Source organism: Salvelinus alpinus, chromosome 14 (assembly GCF_045679555.1).
Source record: "Salvelinus alpinus chromosome 14, SLU_Salpinus.1, whole genome shotgun sequence".
Classification (NCBI taxonomy): Eukaryota; Metazoa; Chordata; class Actinopteri; order Salmoniformes; family Salmonidae; genus Salvelinus; species Salvelinus alpinus.
The window spans coordinates 4,715,406-4,735,296 of NC_092099.1; the positions used below are offsets into that span (position 1 = coordinate 4,715,406).

Consider the following 19,891-nt stretch of genomic DNA (forward strand, 5'->3'; position numbering starts at 1 on the left):
TCAAATTGTTGGGTGGGTTAGGCCACCAGAACATTCACACATGCCCCAATCAGCAAGAAGTTGTCTGGAGTTCACGAAGCCGTGGAAGTGAAGTCCACACAGTTTCAATGTTATTACTTCAAACTGATATCGGTTTCGAGAAAATGCAACTATTATCGTTTTCCATATTGGTGACCATCACTAATAATTACTTTGTGTATGTATGTGGGTGTGGTGTGGGTGATTGGCATTTTACCTTTTTGTCATGGCATGCATTTTTGTTTCTTTTTGTACATATTATTATTTTGTCACCATGAACATTGCATGCTGCTTTGGCTGGCCGACTAGCGAGAGTCAGAGCAGAGATCGCACTGGCACCCGGTAAGTACACTACCACCCTAGGACATGCATTCAACACCGTTCCACTCACTCTTACTTTCACGTCTCATACACGCAGTTATATCAGGTTATGGACCAGGTAGTCAGGCCAGGACCCCTAGACATAGCAAAATGTGACATATTTGTAGGCTGGCTAGATGGTTTCGTTAACACATGCACACACTCGCACACACCCTGACCCTTCTTTCCTCTCCCTTGTAGCATTCCAGCACAGTGCGTTATCGTAACGCCCAGCGAGAAGATAGTGAGATCAAGATGATCCAGGAGAAAAAGGAGCAGGCCGAGATGAAGCGGTATACACACACACACAAACTCTCTCACACACGCGTGCACACGCACGCACGCACACACACACACACACACATATTTTCACACTTTCAGCAACTTACGTCCTTTGCTCCACCCTTGAACCTTTGAAGTTTGCTTCATTATTTGTTTGACAAAATACCCTGCATTTTAAGGACAGAATGAAATGATCATGTCTTCGTTTCCTGTGTTACCTTATGTGTTGTTATCATTGTGTCCGTTTACATTTTGTGTGTGTGCGTGCGTACGTGTTTGTGTGTACGCACGTGCGTGTGTAACTTTGTTTGTGCGTGCGTGTGTGAGCAGGAAGGTCCAGGAAGAGGAACTGAGGGAGAACCATCCTTACTTTGACAAACCTCTCTTCATTGTGGGGAGAGAGCACCGCTTCAGAAACTTCTGTAGGACTGTAGTGCGGGCACGCTTCAATGCGTAAGTTAAGACAATTGCTTGCCCTGAGGCTGTAGACCAGAGGAGAACGACTGCCCCCTCTCAATGAAGCCACAGAAGTTCAAGGCAGACCACGGTACTGCAGGCATTATTTGCAGAAAACAGGTTCCCCCATTATACTGAATAGAAAACAGGCAATCTCTGTGGTCAATCATTGTATAAATAAATCACGTTTCCTAGACAATCATGGTGCCAATAATTGTTTCTATTACACCAGATGGTCCTTGAACTGACTATTTTTCAATCGCACACAGAAAGAGTTAAAAGGATAATTGAGTTGCTAATGGCAGCCTGCAGTACCCTGGTCGGACTTCAACTTGAGTTGCTCAATAAGAGGGTCACTTCCTGGAGTAGCTCAAACTGCGTGTGTTATGTCTCCATGAGACGCCATCTTAACCGACTTCCTTTGGCTTCAATGCTCTATTAATGGACTATCTATTCAAATGACTATCTGCATTGACCCTTTTATTTAATGGATTATTTTTGCACCGATCTTCTAATCTAACCCTCTATTGATCTAACACACACAAACACAGAAGTCAGCTCAGACAGATCTAGCTCAGAGATTTTTCATTTAAAATGGAAAATGAATGTGTTAGTGCATCGTATCGCATCGAACCAAATCGATGAATTCTCCAATCAAACCGAATCGCACCGAATCGTTTCAAACTAATACGCATCATTCCTGTATCATATCGTAGCTCCCTTTATCTAGATACGTATCGAATCGTCTTGAAAGCGGGAAAAAGCATATCACTACTAGTCACCTTACCCCTATACAGATCAAATGTATTTATAAAGCTTTTTCATCAGCAGTTGTCACAAAGTGCTTGTACAGAAACCCTATAGGAGAAAGCCCTGCCTCCAGTTGTTTGTTTAGAAATTCTAGGAACTAAAGGAGGCCTGCGTCTCGTGACCATACCGTGCGTGTAGGTATGTACGGCAGGACCAAATTGGCGAGATAGGTAGGAGTAAGTCCATGTAATGCTTTGTAGGTTAGCAGTAAAACCTTGAAATCAGTCCTAGGCTTAACATGAAGCCAGTGTAGAGAGGCTAGCACTGGATTAATATTATAAACATTTTTGGTTCTAGTCAAGATTCTAGCAGCCGTATTTAGCACTAGCTGAAGTTTATTTAGTGCCTTGTCCGGGTAGCCGGAGAGTAGAGCATTGCAGTAGTCTTAATGTTGACGTGGCAAAAGTATGGATTAGCTTTTCTGCATAATTTTTGGACAAAAAGTTTCTGATTTTTGCAATGTTACTTAAATGGAAAAAAGCTGCCTATATGTTTGTCAAAATAGAGATCAGGGTCCAGAGTAACACAGAGGTCCTTCACAGTTTTATTTGAGACGACTGTACAACCATCAAGATTTGTCAGATCCGACAGAAGATCTTTTTGTTTATTGGGTCCTAGAACCAGAATCTCTGTTTTGTCCGAGTTTAAAGGGAAACATTTGCCACTATCCACTTCATTATATCTGAAACACAGGCTTCCAGGGTAGGCAATTTTGGGGCTTCACCATGTTTCTTCGAAATGTACAGCTGCGTGTTGTCTGCAGAGCAGTGAAAGTTGACATTGTGTTTTTCCAATTTACATCACCAAGATGTAGCATACAGTGCCTTCAAAAAGTATTCATACCCCTTGACTTATTCCAATTTTTTTGTGTTACAGCCTGAATTCAAAATGGATTAAATAGATTTTTGTCTTTCACCATCTACACACAATACTCCATAATGACAAAGTGAAAACATGGTTTTAGAAGAAAAAAAAAGAATTTGAAAATGAAATACAGAAATATCTCATTTACATAGGTATTCACACAGTCAATAAATGTTAGAATCACCTCACTTAGAAACATATTTGGCAGCAATTACAGCTGTGAGTATTCTTGGGTAAGTCTCTAAGAGCTTTCCTCACGTGGATTGTACAATATTTGCACATTATTATTAAACAAATTCTTCAAGCTCTGTCAAGTTGGTTGTTGATCATAGCTAGACAGCCATTTTCAAGTCTTGCAATAGAGTGTCATGCCGATTTAAGTCAAAACTGTAACTAGGTCACTCAGGAACATTCAATATTGTCTTGGTCAGCAACTCCAGTGTATATTTGACCTTTTGTTTTAGGTTATTGTCCTGCTAAAAGGTGACATTTTCTACCAATGTCTGTTGGAAAGCAGACTGAACCAGATTTTCCTCTAGCATTTTGCCTGTGCTTAGCTCTATTCCTTTTCTTTTTATCCTAAAAACTCCCCAGTCCTTAACGATTACAAGCATACCCATAACATGATGCAGCCACCATGCTTGAAAATATGAAGAGTGGTACTCAGTGATGTGTTGTTTTGGATTTGCCCCAAACATAACACTTTGTATTCAGACATGAAGTTAATTTCTTTGCCATTTTACTTTAGTGCCATATTGCAAACAGGATGCATTTTTTTGGAATATGTTTTATTCTGTACAGGCTTCCTTCTTTTCACTCTGTCTTTCAGGTTAGTATTGTGGATTAACTACAATGTTGTTGATCCATCCTCAGTTTTATCCTATCACAGCCATTACATAATGTAACTGTTTTAAAGTCACCATTGGCCTCATGCTGAAATCCCTGAGCAGTTTCCTTCCTCTCCGGCAACTGAGTTAGGAAGGACTCCTGTATCTTTGTAGTGACTGGGTGTATTGATACACCACCCAAAGTGTAATTAATAACTACACAATGCTTAAAGGGATATTCAATGTCTGCTTTATTTAGATTTTGACCCATTAAGTAAATTCTTACTCCTGAATGTATTAAGGCTTGCCATAACGAAGAGGTTGAATACTTACCGACTCAAGACATTTCAGCTTTTCATTTTTAATTAATTTGTCAACATTTAAAAAAACATAATTCCACTTTGACATTATGAGGTATTGTGTGTAGGCCAGTGACACACAATCTTAATTTAATCCATTATAAATTCATGCTGTAACACAACAACATGTGGAAAAAGTGAATACTTTCTAAATGCACTGTATATAGTGAAAACAATAGTGGTCCTAGAACGGAACCTTGAGGAACACCGAAACATACCATTGTTTTGTCAGAGGACAAAACATCCACAGAGACGAACTGATATCTTTCTGACAGATAGGATCTAAACTAGGCAAGAACTTGTCTGCATAGACCAATTAGGGTATCCAGTCTCTCCAAAAGAATGTGGTAATCAATGGTATGAAAGTGCCACTAAGGTCTAGGAGCATGAGGACAGACACAGAGCCTTGGTCTGATGCCATTAAAATGGCATATCTACCCTTACCACTCTAGTATCCCTGCACATGTATATATGGTCTTGGCGCTGACCCTGTATATAGTTTACTTACTATATACAGGGTTGTGTTCTTTTTATTTATATTTCTTGTACGTTTTTGTTCTACTTTACATTATTTTGTAGTACCACTGATATTGATTACTGCATTGTTGGGAAAGAGCTTGCAAGAAAGGCATTTCACTGTACTTGTGCACATGACAAAACAACTTTAAACTTGGGAAGCTATTGAGTCTGTACACAGGAATGAATGGTGTCATGTGATCGACGGCTTTGTCCATTCATATATACATTCATTGCTGTAGACTCACAGGGTGTCTAACATCTAAGGGCAAGCCAATCACAGGCTATGACTGCAATAGCATGTTAAACCCTCACAGTGTCTTCGGATGAGTTGTAATAAGTTTAGCCCTTGTTAAATCCAGTTAGGAGGACTTGCATGTCAGCCAAATAATTGATGAGAGGAGGGGTGCGCACCAACCAAGGCAGAAGTGTCCAAGAACGAGGCTCTACCAATGAAAAACATTCATATTTACTATAGCTCAAGGCATACTATTACTTTGTTAATACCCATTTATTCTGTGCTGCAATGAGACGCGCTACCCAAACTGTTTTAGCAACACATGCTATGAAAAATGAAATATAATCTGTTTTCATGTCTATGTGTTTGTCCATTTTTGTCCAGATCCAAAACAGATCCTGTAACAGGAGCGGTGAACTCCAAATACCACCAGCTTTAGTAAGTCTTCTACTCCCATTGTTGATGGGTAAATATAGCATAATCGGGTTGTTTCTCTTATTTCGTCTTGTTATTTATCTAAAAAAACAATACCAATCTCTTATGAGGGATGAAGATTGCAAAACTAAAAAGTGGTGAAATGGGTTTTTAACGTTGCTTTAAACTGATTGGAGTTCTGCCTAGGTTCCCAGGCTCCAGCTCTCTGAAAAGAGATAAATTCATTTCTATCATACAGACACATAACACAAACTATGCATATGTGCAACAACGCCGAACACACACACGCAGGCATGCACACTCAATCACAGTCCGTAGATGATCCCACTCATTATGGAGTCTGTGTGTGCGGATTTCTAAGTCATATTATTTCATCAGAACTGAAACAAAGTAGCATGGCCCACTTATAACTCACACTGCAGTGATGGGTCTACTAAGGATCTGCATGTGTTCATTCCTTACTAAACTAGTGTGTGCTTACGCCTGTGTATGTATGTGTGTCTGTGTGTGTTTGTGCCTGTGTGTGTTCTTTCTTCCTCAGTGATCTCCTGGGGCTGGTTACCTATCTGGACTGGGTGATGATCGTAGTGACCATCTGCTCCTGTATCTCCATGATGTTTGAGTCTCCTTTCACCAGGGTCATGCATGTACCCACTCTACAGGTAACTGATATACTGTAGCTGCCATCCATGTCCACCGCGCAACACACACACACACACTCACTGCGTACTGTGTCGACCAGTGGTCACCAACCTTTTCTGAGTCGAGATCACTTTCACAGTCAAAAAGCAAGCAGCACAGGATTATATCTACCGCACAGAATTATTTTAACCTAATAAAAACGGTTATTTAGGAATGAGATTTGTGCAGTAGGCCTAGCCTGCGAATATTGTTCTTCTCAGACCATATATTTCAAAACACCGGCTTTGATAACAAAATAGATCAGTTGGTTTAGCACTTGCGAGGCACAGCTGAGCATAAATTTAAATAATTTGCTAATAATTTGATTTTTTATTTTACTGGACTGATGGTACCTGCATCTGATGGTCATTGTGCTGGGAGCTTAAACAAAAAAACGATGTGAAATCATGACGTCAGTGATCTTCAGGTTGGAAAGTCGGAGCTCTAGAAAGATGACAGAGTTTCCGAGTTGGATGAACGTTCAAAACTATTTTTCCCAGTCGGATCTCGTTTTTTACTGAGTTCCTAGTTGTTTTGAACACAGCATTAGTCTCAGCGGAGGGAGCGAGAGAGCAGCAAGAGGGTCCGCCTCTCACCGTCCCTGCTCTCTCCTTCCTTCCCTCCGGTGAGACTGACCAGAGACACCGTCTTCTACCTGATGGCGAAACTCGAGTTGCATCTGCCTCATGCACAAATTCATGTTGTTCCTATGACCAAAGAAAGTTAAATATTCCTCGATATTAAAATAAACACGACGAGCTGCTAATAATAATACAAGTTCATTGCAGCTATAATCTGACACTTATAGCCAGAAAGCTGTCTAAGAGCAGGTTTAACCTCTCTACTGTTAGAAAGCCGGATCAACTAAGAATACCTAAGAGTGAATTAAACTATTTTGAAAATGCAATTAAGGGAATTAACTGGAATGATCTCTTGTCCTATACAGACGTGGAAGCTGATAGTCAGGTTTCTATCCACAATCCAGACTACAATAAATGGTTTCCTAAAGAAAATCAAATCCAAACCTGGCCGAAAGAGCACTCTTCCTTGGCTAAATGGAGAAATCTGGAAATTAATGAAAGAACGAGATTATGCTCTAGAAATAGCCCTGAGATCCAAATTAGAGCATGACAGACGTAGGTTTACCATGTTGAGAAATAAGGTGATGAAAGAAATCAGACAGGCCAAGGCAAACTTTTTTATTAACATAATTGGTGAAGCAAAGGGAAATTCTAAATTGATCTGGGAGAATCTAAAAAAGTTAACAGGGAAAGACCATAGTAACACTGCAAAAAGACTAGAAATCATGGTGAATAACAATCTAACACAGGATGCAGTCGAAATAGCAATAGCCTTCAATTCCTACTTTATTGACTCTGTCAGGGTACTGACACAGAACCCCTCCACTTGTTTCTTGGGCTCAGTGCTAGTAAATGACACTCAACCTGTCTTCATCATAAGGGAGGTTTCTGAGTCAAAGGTGAACAAGGTGATTAGCTCACTAAAGAACTCTAAAGCCAAAGATGTGTTTGGGCTGGACTCTACCTTTCTTAAAAACAACAAAGAGTCACTCATTGGCCCCATTACTAAGGTCACCAACACATCTATTGGTCTCGGGGTGTTTCAAGGGTATGGAAGTCGGCCATAATAACGGCAATCTTTAAATCGGGCGACCCTGCTGACGTGAGTAACTACAGGCCCATTAGTATACTACCTGTGGTGTCAAAGGTTGTTGAAAAGTGTGTAGCAGAACAACTGATTGCCCACCTCAACAACAGCCCCTTCACATTACACTCCATGCAGTTTGGCTTCAGAGCGAAACACTCCACAGAAACGGCCAACTGCTTTCTTCTGGAAAATGTGAAGTCCAAGATGGACAATTGGGGCTGTGTTTCTGGACCTAAGGAAGGCTTTTGGTACTGTTAACCATGAGATTCTCATCACAAAATTGTCCAAGTTCAACTTTTCCCCCGATGCCTTGAGATAGATGAAATCACACCTTGAAGGCAGAACTCAGTGTGTCAGAGTGAGCAATGAGCTGTCGCCCACTCTTAGCTATGATGTGGGCGTGCCCCAAGGGTCAATACTGGGGCCCTTCCTGTTCAGCCTGTACATTAATGATCTGCCTTCTGTCTGTACTGGGTCTGAAGTTCAAATGTATGCAGATGATACAGTGATATATGTGCATGCAAAGAGCAAACAACAAGCTGCACAAGAACACACTACTGTAATGGTCCAGGTTACAAAGTGGCTCAGTGACTCATGTTTGCATCTCAATGTGAAAAAAACTGTTTGCATGTTCTTCACAAAGAGGACAACGGATGCTACTGAGACAGATGCCTATGTGTCAGGGGAGAAGCTCCAGGTGGTATCTGATTTTAAGTACCTTGGCATCATACTTGATTCCAACCTCTTTTTTAAAAAGCATGTGAAAAAGGTAATTCAGATAACCAAATTCAACCTAGCTAATTTCCGATTTATACGAAATTGTTTGACTACATAGGTAGCAAAACTGTACTTCAAATCTATGATACTACCCCACTTAACATACTGCTTGACTAGTTGGGCCCAAGCTTGCTGTACAACATTAAAACCTATTCAGTCTGTCTACAAACAGGCTCTCAAAGTGCTTGATAGGAAGCCCAATAGCCATCATCACTGTTACATCCTCAGAAAGCATGAGCTCCTGAGTTGGGAAAATCTTGTGCAATACACCGACGCATGTCTTGTATTCAAGATCCTAAATGGCCTGGCTTCCCCTCCACTCAGTATTTTTGTTAAACAGAAAACCCAAACATATGGCAGCAGGTCCACAAGGTCTGCCATGAGAGGTGACTGTATAGTTCCCTTAAGGAAAAGCACCTTTAGTAAATCCGCTTTCTCTGTGAGAGCTTCCCATGTCTGGAATACATTGCCATGAGACACACATAACTGCACCACATATCACACTTTCACAAAATGCATGAAGACATGGCTAAAGGTCAATCAGATTTGTGAACATAATCCCTAGCTGTGTATTGCCGCTTTCCATGTTGTCTGTTGTCTGTCGCTTGTGAGGTGTGGGAACTTTGTTGCTTTTATGAATTTTGTCTTGAGGCTTTTTGTTCTATGTTGCTCAGTCTGTATGCTACATCTTGCTTGTCCTATGTTGCTCTGTCTGTATGCTATGTCTTGCTTGTTCTTTGTTGCTCTGCGTGTGATCACTGCTCAATGATTGTCTATATTATAATTGTTTTTAATAACCTTCCCAGGGACTGCGGTTGAAAATTAGCCAGTTGGCTAAAACCGGCACTTTTACTGAAAAGTTGATTAATGTGCACTGTCCCTGTAAAAATAAAATAAATCAACTAAACTGGTCATGGTTTTAAAAGTTATGAAATCTCACGTAGATTCACTTTGCTGTGGCCAGGGTCGTGGAAGCTGCAGGCACGGTGATTTGAGCTATCCGATTGGCCAGCTCAACAGGCGCACTTGATTTAGCCACAGATCTCCCGGTCCGCCAGGTAGACGGAGTTTGTCTTTTCAGACAAATGAAATGGTTCAAAATGGGGACACTTTGATGGTGCGCAAGGCATCTGAATCAAGTGCACCTTGCGCCAAGCAAAGAAAGGAGTGCAAGCCTTTGGCTTTTTTACAGAAATGTTTGGTGATCGACTAGGAATGTCTTGAAGATCGACCAGTTGGTGACCCCTGGCTAGATGAGAAACATAAGAATGCACAGAAAAACAAATGGATAAATGGATGAGTGGGTTGGAGGAAGGATGGAGGAATGTATTAATGGAAATATATGACCGACCGGCTTGATTCTGTCTTATGTAGCAAAATTTGAAATTGTGTTTTTTACATTAGATAAAAGTAGAGACTCAGAGCTAGATAAATGGTATCATACACTACAGTTTGGGAACAATGGGAAAGTCATTCTGCTTTGATAGTTGATAAACTTGTAAACTCACTTTTGAGAAAACGGCCCTTGAATGTTTTAGTAAACCTACTGGAGAGCTCTTCTTTTTCTTAAGCCCCGCCCATTTATTTAAGGATTCACAAGTGAGGCCATGTACTTAACAACCACAACAAGATTTCAAGACTAAAGACTGGTTTATACTACAGGTGTATTCGTAAATTCAATCTGGGGTGCCAGAGTGCGCCCTGGGCGTTCGTAAACTCAGAGCGTTGTCAGATTGTCAGTTCGTAAATTCAGAGCGCTCCGCTCTCGGAGCGTTCAGAGAGCACACTGGCAGCTCTGGCCGAGGAGTAGGCTTGATCCGAGCGTTCCGACATAACAACAACAGTCAAGCTACCAAGCTAACTGGCGAACATTAACTAGCTTGGTAGCTACTTCCCGACACATGAGAGAACAGCTCACTCTGACCATTTTACTCACCCTATCAGAGCTGGTTAGGCTGTTTACATGTTATGCCATATTCAATGGGTGTTGAGCATTTGTAAATTAGTCAGTTATTCTGCGCTCTGGCACACTTAGACAAGTGTGCTCTGAAATCAGAGTAGATAGCCAGAGTGAATTTTGCAGCTACGTCTATCGACAGTTGTGTCGCGCTGCATGAATCAAATGGTGGTCACACCAGATACTGACTGGTTTTCTTATCCATGCCTAGAGCTGTGGCAATCATGACATTTTGTCAATGGGTGATTGTGACGCAAATAACTGCCGGTCTCATGATAATTTACCGTTAATTAACTTAAACACATTCCCTACAAGCCAGTCATACAGACCTTTGGAACATCTAAATTGTAAAAAGTCTAATAAATCCATGTAATATAGCCTCCACCTTCACAAAAAATCCATTATTTATTTTAGACAGGTCTAAAGAAACATGATATGAAGAAAATGTAGTCTATTTCAGAAGAACAGAATAACATACTCTGAGTTGTACTTAGGTTTGGCCCAGATCTGGCTATGCCATATGGATGTGGGCTACACTAGTTCATTTAGCAGACAAGATTTGCTTAGAATTCCATGGCATTATTTTCTATTATTTTATAGTATGATGAATGCAATTGAACATAGATGAATAAAATAGAAAGGATATTTTCTCCAAACGATTTGAGGGAGTGCGCACTATTGTGTGTTGAGCTGTTAACAAAGAAACAGCTACAGCTACTTAATTTAGAGTTATTTATGTAACTTTAGTTGTGATACAAATGTTGGGCTATATGTTTAGATTTGTATTACATTCTAAGGCTGCATGATGCAACTCTATTGATGATTTGAAAAAAGCATGAAAGGCATGAGCTCTCTGCTTAGTTTTTTTGCGCAGGCTGCAGCTGTACACACTTCATCAGTCTCTCATTCACAATTTGACAATCACTTGATAATGCCCCGATATTCCTCGGCTGCACCCCCTTTGTGTGGCCGTAATGCCCCCTAAAAAAATCCCAAACCTCGAAACGCACTGTGTAGGTATGCCAGTTAGGCTCTATACCCGTTGTAAAGCAGATGTAAGGTGCTTAATTTTAACAAGTTATTTGGCTTCTTTAGTTGTGATAGAAACTTTATCAAAACATATAGGCCTATGGGCTAGGCTACATGAGGTGTACGACTATGATTTGAAAAAGTTGCAAAAAAGGTAATGCACTGTTTCTTGCCTTAAGCTGGATATCATTCACAAGTGATAATATACACTGCTCAAAAAAATAAAGGGAACACTTAAACAACACAATGTAACTCCAAGTCAATCACACTTCTGTGAAATCAAACTGTCCACTTAGGAAGCAACACTGATTGACAATACATTTCACATGCAGTTGTGCAAATGGAATAGACAACAGGTGGAAATTATAGGCAATTAGCAAGACACCCCCAATAAAGGAGTGGTTCTGCAGGTGGTGACCACAGACCACTTCTCAGTTCCTATGCTTCCTGGCTGATGTTTTGGTCACTTTTGAATGCTGGCGGTGCTTTCACTCTAGTGGTAGCATGAGACGGAGTCTACAACCCACACAAGTGGCTCAGGTAGTGCAGCTCATCCAGGATGGCACATCAATGCGAGCTGTGGCAAGAAGGTTTGCTGTGTCTGTCAGCGTAGTGTCCAGAGCATGGAGGCGCTACCAGGAGACAGGCCAGTACATCAGGAGACGTGGAGGAGGCCGTAGGAGGGCAACAACCCAGCAGCAGGACCGCTACCTCCGCCTTTGTGCAAGGAGGAGCAGGCGGAGCACTGCCAGAGCCCTGCAAAATGACCTCCAGCAGGCCACAAATGTGCATGTGTCTGCTCAAACGGTCAGAAACAGACTCCATGAGGGTGGTATGAGGGCCCGACGTCCACAGGTGGGGGTTGTGCTTACAGCCCAACACCGTGCAGGACGTTTGGCATTTGCCAGAGAACACCAAGATTGGCAAATTCGCCACTGTGCTCTTCACAGATGAAAGCAGGTTCACACTGAGCACGTGACAGACGTGACAGAGTCTGGAGACGCCGTGGAGAACGTTCTGCTGCCTGCAACATCCTCCAGCATAACCGGTTTGGCGGTGGGTCAGTCATGGTGTGGGGTGGCATTTCTTTGGGGGGCGGCACAGCCCTCCATGTGCTCGCTAGAGGTAGCCTGACTGTCATTAGGTACCGAGATGAGATCCTCAGACCCCTTGTGAGACCATATGCTGGTGCGGTTGGCCCTGGGTTCCTCCTAATGCAAGACAATGCTAGACCTCATGTGGCTGGAGTGTGTCAGCAGTTCCTGCAAGAGGAAGGCATTGATGCTATGGACTGGCCCGCCTGTTCCTCAGACCTGAATCCAATTGAGCACATCTGGGACATCATGTCTCGCTCCATCCACCAACGCCACGTTGCACCACAGACTGTCCAGGAGTTGGTGGATGCTTTAGTCCAGGTCTGGGAGGAGATCCCTCAGGAGACCATCCGACACCTCATCAGGAGCATGCCCAGGCGTTGTAGGGAGGTCATACAGGTACGTGGAGGCCACACACACTACTGAGCCTCATTTTGACTTGTTTTAAGGACATTACATCAAAGTTGGATCAGCCTGTAGTGTGGTTTTCCACTTTAATTTTGAGTGTGACTCCAAATCCAGCCCTCCATGGGTTGATAAATTTGATTTCCATTGATCATTTTTGTGTGATTTTGTTGTCAGCACATTCAACTATGTAAAGAAAAAAGTATTTAATAAGAATATTTCATTCATTCAGATCTAGGATGTGTTATTTTAGTGGCCCCTTTATTTTTTTGAGCAGTGTATAATTCACAATTGATAGGCTAATATTGTCACCCATCACACTTTTCTTGATTTAATCTTGTTTTTACATATACAGTACTAGTCAAATGTTTGGACACACCTACTAATTGTCACTATTTTCTACATTGTAGAATAATAGTGACGACATCAAAACTATGAAATAACACATGGAATCATGTAGTAACCAAAAAAGTGTTCAACAAATCAAAATATATTTTATATTTGAGATTATTCAAAGTAGCCACCCTTTGCCTTGATGACAGCTCTTGGCATTCTCTCAACTAGATTCATGAGGTTGCATTTCAATTAACAGGTGTGCCTTGTTAAAAATTAATTTGTGGAATTTATTTCCTTAATTATTTGAGCCAATCAGTTGTGTTGTAACAAGGTAGGGGTGGTATACAGAATATAGCCCTATTTGGTAAAAGACCAAGTCCATATTATGGCAAGAACAGCTCAAATAGACAAAGAGAAACGACAGTCCATCATTACTTTAAGATATAAAGGTCAGTCAATACGGAGAATTTCAAGAACTTTTAAAGTTTCTTCAAGTGCAGTCGAAAAACCATCAAGCGCTCTGATGAAACTGGCTCTCATTAGGACCGCTGTGACGTGGGCGCTGAGAGTCGGGAAGCAAGTTCAGGGAGTGAATCATTCCATAAATAATTGAAAACATAATACAAAACAAGACACACGAACAACGCACAGACATGAAACTGAAACAGAAACAATGACGCCTGGCGAAGGAACCAAAGGGAGTGACATATATAGGGCAGGTAATCAAGGAGGTGATGGAGTCCAGGTGAGTGTCATAATGCGCTGATGCACGTAACGATGGTGACAGGTGTGCGCCATAACGAGCAGCCTGGTGACCTAGAGGCCGGAGAAGGAGCACACGTGACAACCGCCACAGGAAAGGAAGATCCAGAGTTACCTCTGCTGCAGAGGATAAGTTCATTAGAGTTACCAGCCTCAGATTGCAGCCCAAATAAATGCTTCAAAGAGTTCAAGTAGCAGACACATCTCAACATGAACGTGAATCAGGCCTTCATGGTCTAATTGCTGCAAATAAACCACTACTAAAGGACACCAATAAGAAGAAGAGACTTGCTTGGGCCAAGAAACACGAGCAATGGACATTAGACCGGTGGAAATGTGTCCTTTAGTCTGATGAGTCCAAATTTGAGATTGTTGGTTCCAACAGCAGTGTCTTACACAACCTCCAGGCTGTGTAAGGGCTATTTGATCAAGAAGGAGAGTGATGGAGTGCTGCATCAGATGACCTGGCCTCCATGATCCCCCGACCTCAACCCAATTGAGATGGTTTGGGATGAGTCAGACAGCAGAGTGAAGGAAAAGCAGCCAACAAGTGCTCAGCATATGTGTGAACTCCTCCATGACTGTTGGAAAAGTATTCCAGTTGAAGCTGGTTGAGAGAATGCCAAGAGTGTGCAAATTATTTTATTTTATTTTATTAAAATGTTTATTTAACCTTTATTTAACTAGGCAAGCGTAACTGGGCATGTTATCAAGGCAAAGGGTGGCTACTTTGAATAATATAAAATAGATTTAGATTTGTTAAAAAAATAATGGGTTAATATATGATTCTGTATGTGTTTTTTTTGTTACATAGTTTTGTTGTCTTCACTATTATTCTACAATGTAGAAAATAGTAAAAATAAAGAAAATCCCTTGAATGGGTAGGTGTGTCCAAACTTTTGACCGGTACTGTACTAAATAATATACTGTATGTGTGAAATTTGTTTTGATTTAGAATGGACCGTTATCATGCACCTGTCTCGAAACAGAGGCAGTGGAAAGAAATACATGTCATCTATGCACTTAAATAGCAAATGGAGGACTCTTTTCCCGTGGTTCATTTTTCATTAATATAGTTAAATTGACAGATTTCTTTATGTGAACAGTAACTCAGTAAAATCTTTTCAATTGTTGCATGTTGCGTTTATATTATTGTTCAGTAAACAGTAGATACAACTTATTGTACAGAGTTACATACTGTGCAACTTTGTTGTGCTGCTAACTTGGACCAGGTCCCAGAGATGATGGTCTACACACTGAAAGGGTTCTTTGGCTGGGCCCATAGCAGAACCCTTTTTGGTTTGTAGACCCCTTTTGGGTTCCATGTACCTGCAACCAAAAAGGGTTATTCAAAGGGTTCTCTGATGGGGATTTTATAGTGTAGAGATGATGAGGACAAGGCTTCAACCTGAATACATAAAGGTGGAATTAATAAATAAATCAAATATTTGTTGGAGCTTAATGTCTGGTGTGTTTCAGATAGGAGAGTATGTCTTTGTCATCTTCATGAGTATCGAGCTGAACCTGAAGATCATGGCGGACGGCCTGTTCTTTACTCCCACGGCCGTCATCAGAGACTTCGGAGGAGTCATGGACATCTTCATCTACCTCGTAAGTACACGGATTTGGATTCATATGGCACTTTTTTCTGATAATCAAAGAACTGTACATTGTATGTGGAAAACTCACTACATCCACCACCAATATATTGCACCCACCTGGGTGATGCCACGGCAGCCATTTTGCGCCAGAAAGCTCACAACGCATCAGGTATCACGATATGTAATTGCAACCAGTTTTGCCTGCTTAGGGGAAATGTTGCAAAGGGAGAGTCTTCCAGAATGTTTTTGATATATACCTAAAGAAAGCAAGGTCTCTGACTGGCTTTCCAAGTAAAGTAAATTCCTTCTGGAATACACCTTGATGTTTCTAGACCCCTTTTCTCGCTCTCTGTCTCCTATAAAGGCTATTCCGTGTGACTTTGGAGTGGACATAATATGCCTTTTGTTAGAATAATGAAAAGATCAATTCTTCACGTGAGAATAAGCAGACTCTGTTTGATTTAACACTATTGCTAATGAGTTCGGGAAGATGACACAGTGAAACTTTGGAAGATAGCTTTTTAATGACTGACGATCAACTTCATTTCGTCGGAATGCGTCGATCATAATTTATTTCCTTGTTTATTGTGAGCTGTTTGTTTTTTTAGGCCGTCTTTCAAAACAACTCTTCCCTTTCTTGTTTGGGAATATAATTTGCATATAGATTATATCATTGGATGAGAGACGGGAGAGAATTGATTTGTAATAGCTCTGACAGGCACACTCCACACAGACAGTGGTCCAGTGTTTACCTTACCATTACTTATGGGGGGGGGGGCTCACCTCCCTGCCTGCCTAGCTCTGTTGCCTCCACCTACCGAAATGAGTTTTGTTCTATAGGTGTCAATTGACAATGTAATTGCCAGAGGGCCTGTGGGATGGTGTAGTGAAAATTAGTGGTGTTATATGAGTGTGTTCTTAGCTTTGTATAGCATGCAAAGGGCAACGCAGAGTGTCCGATGGGCTTTGTCATTTTACTGTTTGATTGGTCAGGACCTGAGTTTCCAAATGACATCCCCCTCCCTCCCTCCCTCTTCCTCCTTCTCCCACTCCCTCTCTCTCCCTCCCCCTTTCTCATTCTCTCCATCATCTTCCTTTCCCTCTCTCTACCTCTCTTTCTCATCTTCCTCCCCCCTTTCCCTCTCCCTCCCTCTCTCCCTTCCTTCTTTCTCTCTTCCAGTGTAGTCTGATCTTCCTGTGTTGGCTGCCTCCTAACGTGCCGCCGGAGTCTGGGGCTCAGCTGTTGATGATGCTGAGGTGTCTTCGCCCCCTACGCATCTTTAAACTGGTGCCCCAGATGAGGAAGGTGGTGCGGGAGGTCATCAAGGGTTTCAAGGAGATTTTCCTGGTTAGTGGTGGTCACAACTTGCACTTGTGGAGAGACGCACTAAGAGACACATACACAGGCTCGTAAGCATACACACACTCAGACAGACAGACATGCACATGAATACACAATTGCATGCGCAATGAGCAACATTCTTACTTGAGCTCCACCTGCTTAACTCAAGTTTCCATTGACATCAATGAATGATTTATGCTATAGTCCGAGTGGTCTGCGCTCATCTCAACTCTGGGTCAGGCCCGTTGTGGACAGTTGAACCACACCTAGTAAAAACACTCACATACACTTTCACCTTACACGTATACACTGTGGATACATTTTGGACCACACTCTGGAGCTAAGCCTGGTCGTGGAAATGCACCATGTGAGACACACCGACACGAAGTGATTATTTTGACAAAGTTTGACCTAACTTTGTACAGTAGATTACTGTAAGATGCTGAGTGTGAGGTTTCCCCTGCCCTCTGTGTTCTCTCACACTGTACAGATCTGCCGAGCAGCCCAGAGGCTATTTGACTGCGTGGGAAAGCCCTGGCTGTCTATAACCCTTCTATTGATCTAACACACACACACCACACACACACACACACACACACACACACCCACACTCACAGGTTTCCATTCTTCCCTTTTACTTGAGTGTGTGTGTGTGTGTGTGTGTGTGTGTGTGTGTGTGTGTGTGTGTGTGTGTGTGTGTGTGTGTGTGTGTGTGTGTGTGTGTGTGTGTGTGTGTGTGTGTGTGTGTGTGTGTGTGTGTGTGTGTGTGTGTGTGTGTGTGTGTGTGTGTGTGTGTGTGTTATAGGTCTCCATCCTGCTCCTGACACTAATGCTGGTGTTTGCAAGCTTCGGCGTCCAGCTCTTTGCTGGAAAACTAGCCAAGTGCAATGACCCCCACGTATTCCTTCGGGTACGACCAAGCTCTTTATAAAATGGATTTTCCAAACCTAGAAGAGCAGATATTTCCATTCAAAGCAATGGCCATATTGGGTGTACTATTTGAAATGAAAGGATTCATTTTAAAAAATTGTTGTAATGTAGTTATTTGATATTGATTAAACCAGAAAATCTGATTTAAATCAGAACATTGTGTCATTATGACATCTCGTACCATCTACTGTATATGTCCATTCAATTTGCATGGTGTAGTGACTTCTCTGTGCTCTCTGGTTGTTTGTAGGAGGACTGCCATGGAATCTTCCGGATCAACGTGAGTGTGTCTAAAAACCTCAATCTCAAACTAAGACCAGGAGAGAAGAAGCCTGGCTTCTGGGTGCCAAGAGTGTGGTGAGTGATTAGGATTGGCTGAAACATATATAGTGCTGGGCTGGAACTAAACCTTGCACAAACTGTAGCCCTCCAGGACCATGAGTAATGATGGTGTCAAGTATGGATCTACTCACTACATAAAGTATGTTTTAATTATAATACTTTTTTTTCAGGGCCAACCCTCGCAACTTTAATTTTGACAATGTGGGTAATGCCATGCTGGCTTTGTTTGAGGTCCTGTCACTCAAAGGCTGGGTGGAGGTCCGTGATGTCATCATTCACCGCGTCGGACCGGTACACACCTTTACTGTCTCTTTGCCTCGGCCTCACTCTCTATCTCTCTCTCTCTCTCCTCTCTCTCTCTCTCTCTCTCTCTTCTCTCTCTCTCTCTCTTTTTTTCCTCTCTCTCTCTCTTCCCCTCTCTGGTTGATGATAATACTGGATCCTACATACATTGTAAGAAATAATGACACACCTTTGTCTCTCCCTGCAGATCCACGGTATCTACATCCACGTGTTTGTCTTTCTGGGCTGTATGATTGGACTCACTCTGTTTGTCGGAGTGGTCATCGCTAACTTCAATGAGAACAAGGTAACAGATACAAAACAATCCTTCAAACAAGAATTTGTTTCAGATTCTGTGCTCTGTGCGTTTTTCCCAGTTTCAACAAAGTTGAACACAATCAAGTACTGGCATGGCGTAGCTGGAGACTGTACGCCTCGAATACTGACTTGTATCACCGGTGACCTGCCTTGTACACCTCCCTGACAATAATGATTAGTATGCCTCTCAAATTGATTCATAAAGCCTTCATAACGCCGTCATAAGACCTGTGCTGGGGCCTGTGTGTGTGTTCTTCCTCCCCAGGGTACTGCTCTGCTGACAGTGGACCAGAGGAGGTGGGAGGACCTGAAGAGTCGACTGAAGATTGCCCAGCCTCTCCACCTCCCCCCACGCCCAGGTGTGTGTGTGTGTGTGAGAGAGAGAATAAATAAAATGTCTGTTTCTCTCTCTTCTCTTCTATCTTCTCTTCTCATATCTCTCTGTCTAGTGTGTCCTAATAGGCTCTCTGTCTCCTCTGATCAGCGACAGAGTTTTAAATCACGGACTCTCTAGTGACATTAAAATGCTCAGAACTCATCCGTACCATCCTCAGCATGGTGATACACAGACTGATCTACACAGCTTGTTGTGCTGTTTTAACTGCAGCGGTGTATGTGTGAAGGAGTGAGAACAAGAAGAGCAGGGGAATTAAAGGAGAAGTGCATGGGAATCAGCGGAGGGAATAGGCACCACACAGCCAGTTAGTACAGAGCAAAGAGAAAATCAATGGTTCAGTCTTAGTCAGCGGCTCTGCTGTGTTAATCGCCACTCTGATCCACATCCAAAAAACCTTAGGCTCTGGCCTGACTCACTCACCCACACACACTTGCTCACAATGTGCAGCTCAACCCGGTGTTAGGGAGCTGAGGGAGGCTCGCTTAGCCAAATCGTTTCCGGTTCCTCCTCTCTATTCAGAAGTGTTTGCATTCTGCAAACTCAGCATTGCGGTAGAGAGGCAGCTGATCAATCTTGCTGTTAAAATCTATTGGTTGATTGAGATGCTGGGTTATACTGGGCTGGGGATGGGCTAGCATTGGTTGAGGCTGCAGAATAAGGGCTGGGCTAGTGTTTTCTGGGTCTGGGCTAGTGTTTACTGTGGCTGGGGCTAGTGTTTACTGGGGCTGGACTAGTGTTTACTGGGGCTGGGCTAGCGTTTACTGGGTCTGGACTAGCGTTTACTGTGTCTGGTGCTGGGCTAGTG

At 42.3% G+C, this 19,891-nt stretch overlaps 1 protein-coding gene across 7 annotated transcripts in view; it reads left to right on the forward strand.

Annotated features, from left to right (window-relative positions):
• The window catches only part of nalcn (sodium leak channel, non-selective), a 294,913-nt gene that overhangs the window by 255,197 nt on the left and 19,825 nt on the right, over nucleotides 1-19,891 (forward strand). For 5 of the 7 annotated variants that reach the window (XM_071341958.1, XM_071341956.1, XM_071341959.1 and 2 more), the window contains 12 exons: nucleotides 328-360; nucleotides 580-671; nucleotides 991-1,113; nucleotides 5,115-5,168; nucleotides 5,707-5,827; nucleotides 15,354-15,485; nucleotides 16,656-16,823; nucleotides 17,623-17,727; nucleotides 17,998-18,104; nucleotides 18,260-18,380; nucleotides 18,580-18,678; nucleotides 18,955-19,048. In XM_071341958.1, coding sequence (XP_071198059.1) covers nucleotides 328-360; nucleotides 580-671; nucleotides 991-1,113; nucleotides 5,115-5,168; nucleotides 5,707-5,827; nucleotides 15,354-15,485; nucleotides 16,656-16,823; nucleotides 17,623-17,727; nucleotides 17,998-18,104; nucleotides 18,260-18,380; nucleotides 18,580-18,678; nucleotides 18,955-19,048 — 1,249 coding nt within the window. The remainder of the gene's footprint in view (nucleotides 1-327; nucleotides 361-579; nucleotides 672-990; nucleotides 1,114-5,114; nucleotides 5,169-5,706; nucleotides 5,828-15,353; nucleotides 15,486-16,655; nucleotides 16,824-17,622; nucleotides 17,728-17,997; nucleotides 18,105-18,259; nucleotides 18,381-18,579; nucleotides 18,679-18,954; nucleotides 19,049-19,891) is intronic. The other 2 variants (XM_071341957.1, XM_071341962.1) reach the window with 1 other exon arrangement.